This window comes from Carcharhinus amblyrhynchos, chromosome 1, assembly GCF_965287045.1.
Source record: "Carcharhinus amblyrhynchos chromosome 1, sCarAmb.v2.hapA, whole genome shotgun sequence".
NCBI lineage: Eukaryota > Metazoa > Chordata > Chondrichthyes > Carcharhiniformes > Carcharhinidae > Carcharhinus > Carcharhinus amblyrhynchos.
The window spans coordinates 46,513,743-46,532,993 of NC_137324.1; the positions used below are offsets into that span (position 1 = coordinate 46,513,743).

The window sequence follows — 19,251 nt, forward strand, 5'->3', positions numbered from 1 at the left end:
CAGCCAGATGGGATGGGTCTCGTGCACTCAGTGCTTTGTGATGTAGAAGGAGAGGAACTGGCAAGAGGACAATGCAGGGCTAGGTGCAAATATGGCCAGAAGGACAAGAAGGTAGCAGCATTGGGTCAGGAAGCTCACGATGTTGGCAGCCAAGGCCAGTGAGATGCGAGCATTAGCATCTAAGTGAATCTATCACACATGGTGATCTCAGAGAAGGATGCCCTGTCAGTCACTGACCTTTATCAGTTTCCACAGGAAGATCTGTAGTCCTGAATGGGAGGCAATCCGATGCCAGTCACCTTAAAATTCACTGGCCTTCAATTTGAATGCCAGCAAGTCATCCCAGGACGTCACGGGGGACATGTGTGTCATGTCCCAGTCAGACATGCACAGGGAATCTGTCCGTACAATGTTCCAAAGGGCTGGTGACTTTGAACAAGGCTCCACAGACCTTCAGAACAAGAGTTGTTAAATTCAGTTCCAGTGCTGAGTTATCAGGACAGTTGCATTTCTGCGACAGCTGGAAGGGGTTTTGTTTCATCAATGTGCAGCTGGTTTGTAATCATTGGTAACAAATCCTGCAGGCGTGCTTGCTTCCAAGGGAGCCCTCCTGCTGTATTCTCAGTCACTCTAGCTGTGTGTTCACAACAGCAAAGGTGGCTCCCAGGTGTTAGAATAGCTGGCTAATGATACCCCTGAGGAGTTACCCTGAAAGCCTAGCAGATACAAAGTACCATTCCTCCCATGCCTCAACAAAGAACAGACCATTGGACTGCTGAAGATGAAGTTCTACTGCCTGGACCACTCAGGCAGACCACTGCAGTGTGTGCCACACAGTCTCATGGATCATTGTGATCTGCTGTGCCCCACACAACCCCAGGCAGCAAAGAGTTGAGGAGTCTGCAGCTGAGAAAATGGAGGAGTCAGATTTACCTTCACATGAGGATGATGGGAAAGAAACAGAAGACCCTGGGGTGTTGCATGGTTGAGTTTTAGATTCCAAGGCAAGTGGAGCAGACAGGCCCATTAGACCCACAATCATCCCAATTTCAGCCACAGTGAGGCCCCTACAATATCTCTTGTATTCCACCTCAAGAACTATTGCCGTGAAAGTGACACCACATCTGACACACTCCCTCCAAACTAAACAGATTACAAGCCCACAATCTTGGCATCTAGAAGGGAAAAGACTTCAGGCCCTTGGCATGATGAGCAAGCCTATACACACGGCCTCATCAAAGCCTCACAGGCTGCTCACTTGGAAGGAGGTCACACGTGACTCAGTCACATATATTCCAACCCTGGTAAGGCCTAGCTAAGAACTCCATGGATTGCAAACACTGCTGATTCAACAGCTTCTGAAAGCTGATAAGGGGACGAGTAACACGCTAGCTTTCCAGCGACTTCCAATTCCCTGAACTAACTAGGGGCCAACGTAGTGGCATAGTGGTTAGTACTGCTGTCTCGCAGTGCCAGGGACCTAGGTTCAATTCCATGCTTGTCACTGTGTGGAGTTTGCACATTCTCCCCATGGGTTTCATCCAGGTGCTCCGGTTTCCTCCCACTGTCTGAAAGACATGCTGGTTAGATGCATTTGCCATGCTAAATTGTCCCTCAGTGTACCTGAACAGGCACCAAGTGTGGCAACTAGGGGATTTTCACAGTAACTTTATCGATTTGTTTTGATTTAATTTATTATTGTCACATGTATTAACATACAGGGAATAGTATTGTTTCTTGCGTGCTATACAGACAAAACATACTGTTCGTAGAGAAGAAAAGTAGAGAGTGCAGAATGTAGTGTTACAAGCCATAGCTAGACTGTAGAGAAAGATCAACTTAATGCAAGGTAAGTCCATTCAAAAATCTGTCAGCAGCAGGGAAAAAGCTGCTCTTGAGTCAATTCGTATGTGACCTCAGACTTTTGCATCTTTTTCCAGAAGGAAGAAGATGGAAGAGAGAATGTTCGGGGTGTGTGGAGTCCTTAATTATGCTGACTGCTTTGCTGAGGCAGTGGTGCATTGCACTGTTAATGTAAGCCTACCTGTGACAATAATAAATAAACATTAAAAAGTAGCGAAGTTGACAAACATAAAAGCCACCACTTGTCTAGAAGGTCAGATTTGCCACTGCCTCTGAGGTGTCCATAACCCTACACGTTTGCCATGATTGACTTTTAATGAAGCATCAATCCCTTAAAAGGCCTGTCTGGTTTTAAAAGTCATGATGGGAGATGCCGGCATTGGACTGGGGTAAACGCCAGAGCCTGTGACTCTAGTCTGTGATCCTGTGACTCACCTGATGAAGGAGCAGCGAGTGCTCTGAAAGCTAGTGGCTAGTGGCTTTTGCTACCAAATAAAGCTGTTGGACTTCAGCCTGGTGTTGTGTGGCCTTTTACTGGTTTCAAAAGTGCCAACACTATTAAATGTTTCATGGGATGTGGGCATCACTGGCTAGGCCAGCATTTATTGCCCGTCCCTAATTGCCCAAAGGAAGATTGTGGTAATTTGCTTTCTTGAGCTGCTTCAGTGCATGTAGTGTAGTGCTGTGAGGAAGAGAGTTCCAGGATTTTGAACCAGTGGCAGTGAATGAACAGCAATATAGTCCTAAGTCAAGACGGTTGGTGATTTGGAGGGGAATTTCCAAGTGGTGGCATTGCCATGGATTTTCTCCCTTTGTCCTGAATGGTGTGGACATTATTGAGTTGTTGGAGCTGCACTCTTCCAGGCAAGTGGAGAGTATTACATCAGATTCCTGTCTCTGCTTTGTAGATGATAGACAGGCTTTGGGGAGTCAGGAGGTGAGTTACTTTCTACAGAATTCCTAATCTCTGACCTGCTCTTGCAGGTCATAGTATTTGTATTTCAGTTCCTGATCAATAGTGACTCCCAGGATGTTCAGTGTGGGTGATGGTTAGGTTCTGTCTTGCTGGAGATGATCATTGCCTGGCACTTATGTGGCATGAATGTTACTTGCCACTTGCCAGGCCAAACTGTCTTTGGATCAAAATGCTGAAAATCGCTAAAGGCATTGAAGTAGTCCATGTCCAAATGCAGTAGGACTTGAACAATATCCAGGCTTGGGCTGATAAGTGCTAAGTAATTCATACTACACAGGTACCAAGCAATGATCATTCCCAACAAGAGAGGGTCTAACCATCACTCCTTAACATTTAATGGCATTACTATCATTAAATCACTCATTATCGACACTCAAGAAGTTTGACGCTGTTCAGAACAAAGCAGTCTGCTTGATTGGCACCTCTTCCCCAACAACGCACAATATCAATAGTGTGCACCAACTACAAGATGCACTGCACGAATTTACCGAAGCTCCTTGGGCCACCTCTTCCAATGCACAAAAGCTACCATCTAGAAGGGCAAGGGCAGCAGCTACATGGAAATGCTATCACCTGAAAGTTCCACTCCAAGTCACTCACCGTCCTTGGAAAAATATTGCCATTCCTTCACTCTCACTGAGTCAAAACACTGGAATTCCCTTCCAAACAGCACTGCAGCTGTACGTACACTACATGGATTGCAGTGGTTCAAGAAGGCATCTGAACACCACCTTCACAAAGGCAATCAGGGATGGGCAATAAGTACTAACCTAGCCAGCAGTGCACAATTCCCATAAATGGATTTTTAAAAAATGGCTTCACCAGTTTGTGACCCTGAGCTTAATTGAGAGTGTATCCCGTGGAGGGTGTGGAGGAATGGTGTGTTGGTTCATTCTCTGAGGATTGTGTTTCATCACCCTCTGAGGTGGAGATCTGGCTTACTATGGGCAATGTGACTCCTGACTGTGAAGACCTGTAGTGGACAATACACACAGTTATGTACAATCCCTTTCCCAGAGCAGCAGCATGTGTGTCACCTGTGTGTGCAGTTCTCAACGTCCAGTTACAGACATCCTCACTCTGTTTTATTGACAGTCCTGCCTTGTCATTCACCTTGATCATTGGCAAATTCCTCCTCTGTAGATGTCATTATGCAGATGTCAGGGACACCATGGCTAATGTTAAACATTCCATGCTATTGTGTTCTTTTGTTCTGCAGAGGGGCTAGAGGATTGAGCATCATTTTGATGGACAACAAATCCCTGTAAGAGCACAAAGTCAATGACAGCTAATGTCACTGCCCCAGTATTTGATTTAATTTGATTTGATTTATTATTATCACATGTATTAATATATAGTGAAAAGTATTGTTTCTTGTGCGCTATACAGACAAAGCATACCGTATAGATGAGAGGGTGCAGAATGTAGTGTTACAATCATAATTAGGGTATAGAAGAAGATCAACTTCATGCGAGGTAGATCCATTCAAAAGTCTAATGGCAGCAAGGAAGAAGCTGTTCTTGAATCGGTTGGTACGTGTCCTCAGAGTTTTGTATCTTTTTCTCAATGGAAGAAGGTGGAAGAGGGAATGTCCAGGGTGCATGGGGTCCTTGATTATGCTGGCTGCTTTTCCAAGTACTGCTAAAATCATGCCCACTGTCACTAGCTTGACTTGTTCTCCAAGTTGTTAGGCAACAAATTGGTACAGACTGGACCCCTGTAACCAATTATGTTTCTTTCTTTCAAGTCTTTTGATCCTTTTGACCTTAATATTCTAAGTGTTTTATTCATAGAAGATTCACTCCTTATTCAAATGCACCCTCCCTAACAATTAAACTGAGGTCTTAGTGTAATATCTGATATTGTAGACTGCCCATGAGTTGAATGAAAAAACTTTACTGTATTTTATTTCCAGTACACAATATGCATTTTGTGACTTTCTCTAGTAGAAGAATAAACAAGATTGGATCATGATTTAGGCTATTAATTGTAGCATGAGCTCATTAGAAGTAATAGATGAGCCATGGAAAGGAATAGTAGAAACTTGCACTGTTCTTACAAAACCTTGAACATATTTCCTACTTGGTAACAAAGATAAAAGAATAGTGCATAGACTTGCAATCATATTTTAGTTTCAATGTGTGGCAATTTCTAATTCCCATGATGTTCCTCAAAATGATCTCGACATAAACCGCAGTACACTATGACCAGAAGAACTGGTGAGGCAAAAAGGCAGCCCAAGGTATATGTCCATCTGGGTATAGAGTTGTCAATCAACCGTCTCCCTCAGAGACTGTCCCACTAGCAAAATCTGTCCACATCTTTCATCTATTCCCAGGACAAAAAAATTTCCAAATAGTATTTACAAAAGCAAATGTAGCTGTCACTCCATGATGAGATTCAAAGGTATGATGACATTTCCAGTCATGTGTAAATGATGTGGATTGTACCTAATTCAACAAAGGGTCTTCATTAAAAAGCCATCGTGCATAAATAAATATCAAAATACTGATATTCACTTGCTTATCATTTGAATTGTGACCAGACTCCTGTTTGTCACTGCCTTCCTGTTGCATGCCCAGAAACACTGAACAATGAAGAAGAATTACTTGAGGTTAAGCCTATATTGCTGGAAAATTAATCAGTTTGGCTCATTTGATATCACAGTAACTTTATTCAAAAGGTAGAGGATTCAAATCCCCCTGCAGGAGTTGAATACATGATCTAGGTTAGTGTTCCTGATGTTGTGGCCAACTCTACTGCTCCAGTTTTCCCTGCATAGATTTGGAACTTTATTGTATTGAAAAGTTTCGTACCACACTGAGCAGTGCACTTACAGAGCCACCAAGTGTTGTCTTTCCATAACTTTTCTAATGTGTGAAGAATGGATTATGTTTAGTGTAGCGAAAGTTTGTTGTACTATGTGAACAAACATGTTTTAACACATCATATAAATATTGCACAATAAGATTTCAACCCCAATGTCATGAAATGATTTGAAGTTTCTGCTCTAGAAAAGTAATTATTTGTTGCTGACAATATTACAACTGTTTTTGTTTTTGCAGGCATGGAGAGAAAGAAATTGAGACCATTAAGGACCCCAACCACAAGAACAGGTGCAACATAAAATTTCTGGAAATGTTTTCTACAAGCAAGTACACGGTGACTGTAACGGCAAAAAATGCACTCGGATCCAACTCTTCAACTGTGTCATTTAATGAGAATTCCATAGGTAATGTTTAGCAACTGGAAAAGCTGATTGTTGCTTTAAAGTTAATGTTAAGGCACTTTTATGCTGGTGCTAATTCAGTTTGAAAGCATCTGTCCATTTGTTAGCTGTCTACAATAGATCATAATTTTAAAATCACGACCCTTTTCCCAATTATATCATCGTCAACCCATGGAAATTTAATTCCACAAATCTCTTGTCAGAATAATGAAGCAAAAGGCAGGGGGAAGGGCGGGGGGAGATTCTGCAGATGGGGGCTGTGCAAGCTGGGGTGGTTATGCAAGGAGGAGGCATGCAGGGGGCAGGTCAATGGGGAGGGGGTTGGATATGCGATGGGGGGGGTGTAGTTAGCACAGGAGAGGTGAGCAGGGGGTCTGCCAGAAGATTCATCGGAGGGTCCTGATGCATAGTTACATCAGTTGGAGCAAATTTCTGGATGCAACAGCAGTCCAATGATCATTGCCACTCCTTGAAAGATCCTGGTCAATGTGTCTCCATCATATCTAAATCAACATATTTAAACTCTCCACAAGCTCACATTGGTTAGCACTGCTACATTACAGGGTTTAATTTCAGCCTTGGGTGACTGTCAGTGACTCATTCTCCCTGTGTCCATGTCAGTTTCCTCCGGGTGCTCCAGTTTCTTCCCACAGTCCAAAGATGTGTAGGTTAGGTGGATTGGCCATGCTAAATTGCCCCTTAGTGTCAGCAGGAGCAGCAGGGCAAATACATGGAGTTACAGTGAGTGGGCCTGAGTAGAATTGTTGTCGGTGCAGGCTTGAAGGGCTGAATGGCCTCCTTGTGCAATGTAGGGCTTCTATGACAAGCCTGATTCCCAATTCCAAATTCTACTCCACTCAAAGTAATAACATAGTTTTCAAGTTCCCCAGTACCATCCCATAATAAATTACTGTACATGGGGGTTTCCTCTCAAAGCTATGGATTTGCTCAGACTTGAGCAAAATACAAAGACTCAAAAATTCAGTGTACTGATGTTGACAACCAAATGATCAAATGGGAGAATGATATGAGGAAGCCCTGCACTCAACGTATAGAATCCGGACAGGCCGGATATCAATCTGAAAAACAATGTCCTTTCGAAGGGCAATTCCCAAAATCATATTGCCATACTTTCCGGTGGGCATTATCCAGTAGACATTAGTACAAATCAGTCAATAATCATCCTGTCATTAACTCCAGCCAATAACAATACACATCATGACCCAATGGGATTTCATTTGTTATTAATTTACGGACATTGCCTTCATTCTGTTGCCCGGCAATAAGGGACGCTGGACAGTGAAATGATTCCCACCAAATTGAACACGTGACTCTCGTCCGACCCAAGAAATTCTTCGTGTCTACTCACCACTTGCTTATCTCTCCGAGTTGTATGACCCAATTCATAATGCTAGCATTGGTAGCCATCTTGTTCCCGAGCACTGCTGATAGCATTACCCCTTTCAGTGAATGTGTTGTTCCTTCCCTCACCCTGTGTTTTGTCACTGACTAAAGTTTCACAAAATGTAACCAAAAGCAAAACATATCCATCTTCTATAGTCAAAGTACATGTTTTAAATGAGAAATATTTGTTAATCGTTCAGAGCTGGCTGTCTTACGTTCCCATAGTCCGAGATCATTCATTTTAGCGTTAGTGTTGTGTTAGTGTTCCCAAATTTATGATTGTGTTTATCAGCCTGTTCTAGCCCCCTACACCAGTTAACCCCGTCTACAATCACCAACATACATCATGAAGATGCCTGAAAGTTTCCTTTATGCTACCAATAAATCATTGCGGGATTAACACTACATAATATATTTTAAGCAAAATGGAAAGCAAACATTGGAAGCATTAATCAGGCCATAAAGGCATTGATTAGTTTCCATAGTTTATCTTCTGAATCTGCTACCACATCACAATTTTAGAAACGTTTCTCTCTAATAAATATCGCACTGCATTTTTATATTGCTGGCTCTACATCACTATGAATATTTGATTTATTATTATCACATGTATTGTGATACAGTGAAAAGTATTGTTTCTTATGTGCTAGACAGACAAAGCACACTGTTCATTTTTTTAAAAATTTGTTTAGTAGTTCCACAAGTTGGCTTCCATTAACGCTGCAATGAAGTTATTGTGAAAATCTCCCAGTTGCCAACTCCAGCACCTGTTTGGAGAGACTGAGGGAAAATTTATCATGGCCAATGCACCTAACTAGTGTGTCTTTCAGACTGTGGGAGGAAACCAAAGCACCTGGAGGAAACCCATGGAGACACGTAGACTCCACATCGACAGTGACCCAAGCCGGGAATTGAACTGGGTCCCTGGCACTGTGAGGCAGCTGTGCTAACCATTGTGCCACCATGTTGCCTGTTCATAGAGTACATTGGGAAGGAAAAGAGAGGGTGCAGAATGTGGTGTTACAGTCATAGCTAGGGTATAGAGAAAGATCAACTTAACATGAGATAGGAAAAACTAGTTTTTCATCTCTTAAATTCCATAATGTGTTTGTTCATGCAATGACTATTTGTTTTCTGAAATGCATTATAGTCTGACCATATTTTACAGATCTTTAACAATCATTTCTCTTATGAAGAGAATTGAATGCGAACATAGGTTATGTTTCTGTTGTCAAGGCACTGAATGTATTCCATTGAGCACAGTGGAAGTGTCTGATGGCCAATCCCTCAGCTTCCCATGCAGCACAAGCAGAATCCACCCCACCTCTGTTTTTCTTTTAAGTCATTCCCAAGACATGACAAGCACTTACAACTATACAACTGACTGGTTTGCTCTGCCATATTAAAGAGTAGTTAAAAGTCAAACAATGCTGTGAACCTGAAGTCACAAAGAGACCAGACCAAGTAAAGTGGCAGGTTTCCTTCCCTAAAGGACATTGATGAATCAGGTAGGTTAATGCAACAATTTAGAAGTTTCATGGTCATCATTATTGGTACTCGTCTACATTCCAAATTGATTCCATGAACTGATTTTAAACTAATATCTACAGACCTTCATCAGGATGACTAATTTTTGAATATGACCACTGTGCAACTGTACTCCTAGCTCTTTAAAAACCATCTTTAAGCTAATAATTTCAATCTTTTTCAGACAATTTATTCTGAGTTTCCGTTATCCGCAATGCGGTCAGGTGCAGCGATTCCTTGACTGCCCTATACCCACCCTTTCAATTTTTTTTTGCTGCACACGCTACCATCACCCACACTGCTGCACTCTCTCCTGAAATTTTCTTAAGCAATTTTTACAACAGCACTTCCAAAATGCTAAATTTGATTTATTATTGTCACATGTATCAGTATACAGTGATAAATATTGTTTCTCATGGACTATGCCGTACATAGCAAAGGAAAAGAGAGAGAGTGCAGAATGTAGTGTTACAGTCATAGCTAGGGTGTAGAGAAAGATCAACTTAGTGCGAAGTAGGTCCATTAAAAAGTCTGATGACAGCAAGGAAGAAGCTGTTCTTGCATTGGTTGGTATGTGACCTCAGACTTTCGTATCTTTTTCCCAGTGGAGGAAGATGGAAGAGTGTGTGTCCGGGTTGCATATGCTGGCTGCTTTGCCGAGGCAGCGGGAAATGTAGACAGAGTTAATGGATGGGAGGCTGGTTTGCATGATGGATTAAGCTACATCATGATCTTTTTTAGTTTCTTGCAGTCTTGGGCAGGGCTGGAGCCATAAAAAGCTGTGATACAACCAGAAAGAATGCTTCCTATGGTGCATCTGTAAAAGTTGGTGAGAGTTGTAGCTTACATGCAAAATTTCCTTAGTCTTCTAAGGAAGTAGAGTAGAACTTCAGTTCGCTATGATTTGATTTGATTAATTATTGTCACATGTATTAGTGTATGGTGAAAAGTAGTTCTGCAGCTGTTAATTCAACCATTGCCTCATCTGTACCTTTGATTTCCTTGTCACAGGCAAAACCTTCACTTTCTTTGATCTTGCTTATTTAGCTGTTATCCCTGTTCTTTTCTTTATTCCCTTAAATTCAAGTGACTCAGATATGAGCAAATTTTTTTAAGCCAATTTACCTTCTGGTAAAATTCAGCAGAATCATCCTGCAGGTCAAAGATATCCCCAACTTCTTGATGTACTTTATCTCTTTTAATTCTCAACCTTGGCGACATTCTACATTTATGGACCTTCACTGGGATTTTGTCTATTTTGACAACTTTATTTTGGTGCTTGTTTTGCTTAGATGAAAGGACTGCAGTATCAATGAGCCACTTCCGCTGTATCAGCAATGCTAAAGTTAGACTGACAAAGGGACATCAACTTAAAATTAGAGCTAGGCAGTTCAGGGTGATGTCAGGATGTACATCCTCATAAAAAGAGTATTGGATATCCGGAACTCAGAGAATAAAATCAAATGACCTTCCAAAAGCTTGTCTTAATGAAAATCTCAAAACTGGGATTGATGGATTTTCATTATGCAACGGTTTTAAAGGTTACAGGGCAAAGAGGGGCAGTTGAGGTATACTGTTGCAGTGGTTAGCACTGCTGTCTTACAGCACCAGGGACCCAGGTTCAATTCTGGCCTCAGGTGACTCCAGTTTCCTCCCACACTTTAAAGATGCGCAGGTTAGGTAGATGGGCCATGCTAAATTCTCCTTCAGTGTCAGAGAGATTAGCGGGCTAAATATTTGGGGTTACAGGATAGGGCCTGGAGTGGGATTGTTGTCGGTGCAGGCTCAATGGGCAGAATGGCTTCCTTCTGAACTGTAGGGATTCTATGATTCTATACAGGTCAGCTATAATCCACTTGAATGGCAAATAGACTCGAGGGGTTGAACACTTACTCCTGTTCCCATGACAGCAAAATTATAAAGGAAAGCTGACTTCCAGCAATGTAAATGAAATGAACTGGCACTTGAACATTGGTCCCCCATGTCCTAAGCTACAGAAGCACTAAATGTAAAAGCATCTTGAAAACAATGATTCCCCTGCCAACCACCTAATCCCCTTGGAACACGGAGGAGAATGGAGAAGTTTTGAACTCACGTGGAGCTATAAATGACAATAGAGAAGGAGTACAGTGTTATCCATGATTACAACACATTGCTGGAAGCTGAAGGGAATGAAAATTATTCTCATGTCATTTTTGAATATGATATAAAATTGCCTCTTCAGTTCTGAGGGGTGAACCTTGCTTGCAACGTAATGGAATGACATGCACAAAGCAAATTCTTACAGGGCTGATTTTTTTTCTACCTCTAGTGAAGCCAGACCCTCCAGAGATAATTGAAGTAAATAGAATTCCTGACTCCCCTCGCAGACTGGAGGTTAAATGGAGGAATCCATTGACGTGGCCGGAGCCAGATTCGATCCCCCTCAAGTACTTCCTGAGGTACAAGCCAGTCATTCTGGATGACTGGCAACATGTGAGTGCTTTTATCTCTTAATTCAGCTCCCACTTTCAAACAGGAAATTGTGTTTCCTTTTATAGTAGCATCATTTAATGTTTTTTTTCATTTAGGTAAGTACATTTTTTAAGATAGATGTTAAGGTAAGCAAGGAAATTGTTCAAATACAAGCAAAACACTGTGGATGCTAGAAATCAGAAATAAAAACAGAACGTACTTCATAAACCCAGCAGATCCAGTTGCATCAGTGGAGTGAGAAACAGAGTTGACATTTCAAGACCATACAATTTTTGTACCGCACCTTCCTGGTATTTTCATTGCAGCTTATCCTGCTGACTGGATTCCATCAGTCTTGGCCCAATTTGATTTGATTTATTATTGTCATGTATATTAGCATATAGTGAAAAGTATTGTTTCTTCTGTGCTATACAAAGCACACTGTTCATAAAGAAGGAAACATGAGAGTACAGAATGTGGTATTACAGTCATAGCTAGGGCGTAGAGAAAGATCAACTTAATGCAAGGTAGATCCATTCAAAAGCCTGACAGCAACAGGAAAGTAGCTGCTCTTGAGTCGGTTGGTACATGACCTCAGACTTTTGTTTCTTTTTCCTGATGGGAGAAGGTGGAAGAAAGAATGTCCGGGGTGCATGGGGTCCTTAATTATGCTGGCTGCTTTTCCAAGGCAGCGGGAAGTGTATGCAGAGTCAATAGATGGGAGGCTGGTTTGCATGATAGATTGGGCTACGTTCATGGCCTTTTGTAGCTTCTTGTGGTCTTGGGCAGAGCAGAAGCCTTATCATTTGGGTTGTCTGTGTGAAGGAAAGGAAAGTAGCTGGAGAAATGACAAGGTAATAAGTTAAAAATGATATAGATGCAATCAATAAGAATATCCAGAAGCATGATAATCCTATCTTTGAAGCTAGGGTGGATTTTCCCACTATTCTGGTGGTAGAAGCAGCAAACTGGGAAGCAAATATCAATCAAAAGTGATAGACAATGGCCACCTACAAAAGATACAGTCTAACCACCTAAAGTAAAGTTTATTTACTAGTCACAAGTGGGCTTACATTCACACTGCAATGAAGTTACTGTGAAAATTGCTGAGTCGCCACACTCCGACACTTGTTCGGGTACACTGAGGGAGAATTTGGCCAATTCACCTAATCTGCACATTTTTGGGCTGTGGAAGGAAACCCATGCTGACACAGGGAGAACGTGCAAACTCCATCAGACAGTGACCCAAGCCAGGAATTGAACCTGGGTCCCTGACACTGTGCGGCAGCAGTGCTAACTACTGCGCCACCGTGCCGTACCTACCCATGATATTCAACGGGAATACAATAGACATCAAGGCAGTCACAATTGACATGAAACTTAAATGAACAAGCCACATAAATACTGCAGTTCCAAAACCAGATCAAAGGCTGGGAATTCTGCAGCAAATAACTCGCCTCCTGACTCTCCAGAACTTTTGTAACATCTACAAGATATGAGTCATGGGTGTGAGGGAATGTTCTGCACTTGTCTGGATAAATACAGCTGCAACAACACTCAAGAAGCTCACAACATTCAGGCGTATTAATCTACTTGGCTGACATCCCATCCACCTCCTTAAGCATTCATTCCTTTATCATGGTTGCAATATGACCACAGAATTCAGTGGTTTGAACTAAAAATTCATCCCAAGGACAGAAAGCTGCAAGTCATGGTAATTGGTTATTTTTCAGACTGGAAGATGGTAAAGAGTTGTGTTTCCCAAAGTCCAGCAATAGGAAAATTGTACTTTGTTATAATTATTTCTGTATGTTGAAATACAGAATAAAAATGATGCAAAACTTGGAGATGTGGCAAGTAATGAGAATAATGACAATCACATATTTGGATTGAGGAACTAAGTGTATGTAGTTACATTTGCCGATGACACCAAGATAGGGATTTATTATTGTCACATGTATTAGTATACAGTGGAAAGTATTGTTTCTTGTGCGCTATAAAGGCAAAGCATACCGTTCAAGAAGAAGGAAACGAGAGGGTGCAGAATGTAGTGTTACAGTCATAGCTAGGGTGTAGAGAAAGATCAACTTAATGTGAGGTAGGTCCATTCAAAAGTTTGATGGCAGCAAGGAAGAACTATGAGGAGACTTCTTCACTCAAAGGGTGGTGAATCTCTGGAATTCTCTGCCCGTTGAAGTGGTGGAGGCTGCCTCGCTAAATATTTTTAAGACGCGGGTTGATGGGTTTTTGATAAGCGAAGGGATTAAGGGTTATGGGGAGAGGGTGGGAATGTGGAACTGAGCCACGACAGATCAGCCATGATCTTATTGAATGGCGGGGCAGGCTCGAAGGGCTAGCTGGCCTACTCCTGCTCCTATTTCTTATGTTCTTATGTTCTAAGAAGCTGTTCTTGAGTCAGTTGGTACGTGACCTCAGACTTTTGTATCTTTTCCTGGTGGGGGAAGGTGAGCGAGTGAATATCCGGATTGCATGAGGTCCTTAATTATGCTGGCTGCTTTGCCGAGGCAGCAAGAAGTACAGACAGAGTCAGTGGATGGGAAGCTGGTTTGCGTGATGGATTGGGCTACATTCATGACCCTTCGCAGTTTTTTGTGGTCTTGAAGGTAAGTAAATTGTCATGAGGAGGTAAATCATCTACAAGGGGGTATAAGAGAGTGGGCAAAAATTTAGCAGATGAAGTGTAATGCGGGAAAATATGAACTAGTTCACTTTGGTAGGAAGAATGTAAAAGCAGTAAACAATTTAGATAGTAAGATTTCAGAACTCAGTGGTACAGAGGGATCGGGGTGTGCTGGTTTGTGCATCTCAGAAAGTTAGTGTGCAGGTACAGTAAGTGATTAGAAAAGCAAGTGGAATGTTGGTGTTAATTGCAAGGGAAATGGAATATAAAAATAAGGAAATTTTATTGCAGCGGTATTGGGAGACCACTTCTGAAATACTGTGTAAAGTATTTCTCCACTTGTAAAATAGTATAATTGCATTAGAAGCAGTTCAGAAAAGATTCATGTGACTCACCCTGGAATGAAATGTTTATATAAAGTTGAACAAAGGACCTATACCTGTTGAAGTTTAGAGGTGATCTTATCGATACATACGAGATCCTGAGAGAACTTGATACAGGGGATACGAGGAGGATCTTTCCATTTGTGGGAGAGACTAGAACTAGGGGACACAGCTTAAACGTAAGAGGTCTCTCTTTTTTAAGACAGATCGGGAGAAAATGTTTCTGTCAGTGGGTCATTGGTTTGTGGAGCTCTCATCTCCAGAAAGCAACGGAGCCGGGAACATTGAATTTATTTAAGGCTGAGTTAGACAGATTTTTGATAGACAAAGGAGTCAAGGAATACAGGGCAGGCAGAAAAGTGCAGTCCAGACCATAATCAGATCAATCTTATCATATCGATTGACAAAGCAGGTATGAATAGCCTATTCTTGCTCCCAAGTGCTATATTCCTATGTTCTTATGTCTGAAGTCAGGCTAACAGAATGTGCAATTTAATAGTAAAATGTGAAATAATGCACTTTAGAAGAAGAGATACGAAGAGGCAATCTAGACTTAATGGTACAATTCAAGAGACTCTTCAGAGAGATCTGGGGGTTCATGTGCATAGATCTTTGAAGGTGGCAGTACATATTGGAAGATTAATTATCAAAGCATATGGGATCCTGTGCTTCATAAACAGAGATCTTGGCCAGGATTCTCTCAGAAATATTCTACTTGCTGAATTTGTGTAAAAACTGGAGTAACTGACTGGTGTGTTCACCAGAATTTTCAAAAATGAATCAGCCACACTTTGAGCATTGCAGAGAGCCCTAGCATGAATTACGATAAAAATCAGTGGACGGGGCCTAGTCCCACTGGAGAGGCTGGCAGCATAGCGCTGAGCAGGCCAATGCACATGCACCGATCTGTCAAACAGATCAATGCATGCGCAACAGTCCCGCACTGCCGACCTCCCGATTGCTGGCCAACTCAATCGCTGGCCGGCCCTGTGACCCCGCAGTGCTGCCCCTATAATCCCTCCCATGCCCTGATCGCTGGCCTCCCTCCTTCTGTCTCTCATCCCAAGTGCAGACTGGCAGTGGAACCCCCCCCCCCCCACCAAATCGTTCTCCCCACTGCAATCCCTGGTCCTGCCCCCTTGACATTGCCCCCTAGACATTGCTACTTTGCCCCTTGGGCAGTGCCAGAGGCCCAGGCTAGCACTTGCCCAGTGGGTACCCCCAACCTCCGATTTCTTGAGGGGCCTCCATGGCCTCCCTTCACTCCAGCGGGTCGGGCCGCCAGCTCCCCGCTAGTGAGAAGTTGTTGTTAACCTCTTCAGTCCCGAGCCTGCTAATCAGATTCAAATGAAAATTTAAATGTTTTAATCAGCTCCATGCTGATGCCGCCAGAAATTCGGGTCCCGGAGACGCATGGAGGCCATGGCGCCCAGCAGAGAGTCCACTAAACAGCCTCTGCTTATGTCTCCCAGCCCTGCTAGAACAGTGCAGTGGGCTGGGAGAATCTCCTCCCCTTAAGTACAGAAACTGGAAAGCTATGTTGAAACTTTATAGAGCTTTAGTGACGACACAAGTAGAGTATTTTATTGAGTTCTGACCACCACATTTTAGGCAAGATGTGAGGGCCTTTGAGATAATACAGAGATGGATTATCAGAATGGTTCTAGAGATAAGGGATTTTAGATTAGGTTGAAGAAGCTGGACTTGTCACCCTTGTACAATTACTGCTTTACACCTGTGGCAGGTTTTGATGAGTCATCATTGTCTCAGGGTATAAATGTATAGGGAATGGATTTGTTGATCACATAGAGGAGTTAATATTTGGGCCTAGCTCTGTTCCTTCTTTAGCTCTGGTAGGGATTGCTGTGTCCTTTGAACAAAAGAAATTGAGGGTGATTTAATCGAGGTGGACAAGTTTATATTAGGTTTTGATAAGTTGGACAAAGAGAAGCTGTTCTCATTAGCTGATGGTATAAGAACTTGGAGCACAGAGTGATAGGAGCGGAGGCAATTAATGATTTCAAAAGGAAATTGAATGGGCACTTGAGGCAAATAAATTTGTACGGCTAAAGGGACTGAGTGAGAGAATGGAACTGATTCAGTTGCTCTCAGAGACGCAACATGAACTTGATGGGGCTAACTACCTTTCTCATGGTCATAATGACTCCATGGTCAGAACTACAAGATAAACTGCTGTAATTAGCCAAGGTTTGGCACTATCTTCTGAACTTGTGACCTCCAACATATAGAATGATGAGAGCAACAATCACCTGGAAACATCTTAAAGTTCCCTTTCAATTTCCATGACATCCTAACTTGAAAATCCATCAAAATATCATCACTGGGTTAAAGTCCTGGAACTTCCGACCTAACAGCAGTAAGAATACTTTCATCACCTGGACCACAGCTGTTCAAGAAGGCAGCTCATCACTACCTGCTCAGTGGTAATTAAGGATGAGAAGTAAATGTTAGTCTTGTCAAGATGCCTACTTCCCAAGAATTAATTTTTTTAAAATTCTCTAATGGTTTTGTAGATAAATTCAGAAAATAGAAAGTAAATAGTTCTGTTTCACCCATTGTGGTATCAAACCATACAGAGAAGCCAATTTGTGGTCTGTGCTGAGTTGACACATCTTAGTCAATGCAGCAGTTGGAGACAGCTATAATTTACCTCAACCCCCTTAAGGTGATAGAATCAGCAAGGGTTTTAGCTTCTGGTCACTATCTAACAATCCCCATTAGAAAGTACATTCTACAGCATAAGGCTGTGTTCAGTTTTGGCACCGTGTCCTACTGAATAGCTTTTCCAACATTCCTGTCTTGGCTCCCCCAAAAGAATGGTCATTTAGGGTGGAGTACAGGAGCGCTGTCAGTCCACACAGAATCGTGTATGAACAATAGTAAACTCCTTTAGAAGATGAGTGGAGTTGGTTGGACACAAACATGTAACTATCTATGCATAACTGTTTCAGAGCCAGCAGCAATTTACAAAGGTTCAGTCTAAACTAGCCATAAAAGCTTACGTGGCAGGCCCATATTAGAAATGGGATTATGTCTCCTTTAAGAAGAAAAATAACACAAATAATTGAATATAATAAAATATTGATTTTACTTGACTAAGCCCTTTTTTAAAAAAAAAGCAAAATGAGCCCCATAGTTAGGTACAATTTATTAACCATCAAATACATTTAAAGGTTTGGCATGTATAACAAATTGATCATGCACAGAGGATGAATGAACTATATCTAGTCATCAGTTCTGTAATGAATTAACTGAAACACAAAACGCAATGGCAGGAGACACCGCACCAGGCATGACTTTGATTTAATGTTTTTCATTAAAAGAATACTACGAAAATGTCATCTGTTATCAAAATTGATGCATGTTCATATCCCTTGCTTTATCCAGTGGTTTTTTTTTTAAAAGCCAGTACATCATAGAAGATAAATGGATGATTTCCATGGAAACGGTTTCAGACAGAAGCCTAGGACAATGTGCCCAAGAACAAAGAAGTAAAATAAAGGTTAAAGAACAAGAACAAAAAAGGAAAACGTGACCGTTAAGCATTAAGGCAACATATTTTATGCCGGGACTCGGTGACACCAGATACCTTGCCCAAGTTGCGAAGGGATTTGGGCCTTTCAGGACCATCTGGATGTCAGTCTGCGGTGATAACGATCATACATCTCTTGGTAGGAATAATGGCTACCTGCCAAAACTGTATTATTAATGCACACTTGGCAAAATGACATTAGCATGGTTTTTATCCCTTGTGTAGCGCTGCTTGATGTAGAAATCGTCTCCTAGAAGGAGGGGTGGGTGGGGGGTGGGGAAGGGGAAGGAAAGACTTTCATGAGATAGCTGTCACAGGAGACAGCTGAATAACTGATTTTTGCAATGCTAATGGTTCCGCAATGCACTGGGTATTGATTGACCATTAATCTGACTGCTGATGGTTGGGCAAAGTGAGTTTTGGCAGCAGCATAAAGCCTTTAAGAAACAGACCCAGGAAGAGAGAGAGAGAGAAAAAAATACATCTGAGGCATGGGACTTTGTAAGTCTGTGGCTACGGCCAGATTAAAGAAATGTGCAGTTCTTTGATATAACCTCCACATTGGCCTTTTCCATTTTTAAAATGACCCTTGGATGATCGGAGCTATTGTAGTCCAGATGATATAGTTTAACTCCCAGGCTTTTGAGAATTGCAATTCTGAATTAAATTGCTAAATATTTACAAATGTTATTTACCCAAGAAACAAAACTCTTTCCTGTTAAGAGCACACTTCATTTTATCAATTTACTTCAGTCCTTAACATATTTATACCATTGCGGTTTAAATAGCTAAGTAAAATAATGTGATTTTTATCCTATTGTATTGGTTTTTTTTCTTAGAAATTCAGGTTAGGAATATTTCCTGATTTGGCTATGATCATGGCATGTGCAATATGTTGTTCCTGGGCCACAGTTCCCACCCCATGCAGCTGTGTGAGCGGGCGTGTGTGTGTGTGTTTGCGTGTGCGGGCATGTATTTGAAGACAAAATCAGGTTTGGAAGCGATACAAGAACAACCCACCCCTATCCCTTGTCCCAGTCAATGGCTGTGACCCTCTGGACAAGATGAGGAGGGGGGACAATTAATAGCTTACACAATCACATCTTAAAGCAAGTCAGCACTTTCATGAGAGGAGGCACAAAAATTAGATACGAAATGGAATCAACTTAAAACATTTCCTAGGTTTTGTTATTTTATCCCCAAGGTACGTTTATGTTCCAT

The 19,251-nt window shown here is 41.9% G+C and overlaps 1 protein-coding gene across 6 annotated transcripts in view; it reads left to right on the plus strand.

Moving 5' to 3' along the window:
• cntfr (ciliary neurotrophic factor receptor) overlaps positions 1-19,251 on the plus strand; it is a 403,342-nt gene that overhangs the window by 324,932 nt on the left and 59,159 nt on the right. For all 6 annotated transcript variants that reach the window (XM_080217324.1, XM_080217401.1, XM_080217485.1 and 3 more), the window contains 2 exons: positions 5,905-6,071; positions 11,311-11,474. In XM_080217324.1, the coding sequence (XP_080073450.1) occupies positions 5,905-6,071; positions 11,311-11,474 (331 nt within the window). The remainder of the gene's footprint in view (positions 1-5,904; positions 6,072-11,310; positions 11,475-19,251) is intronic.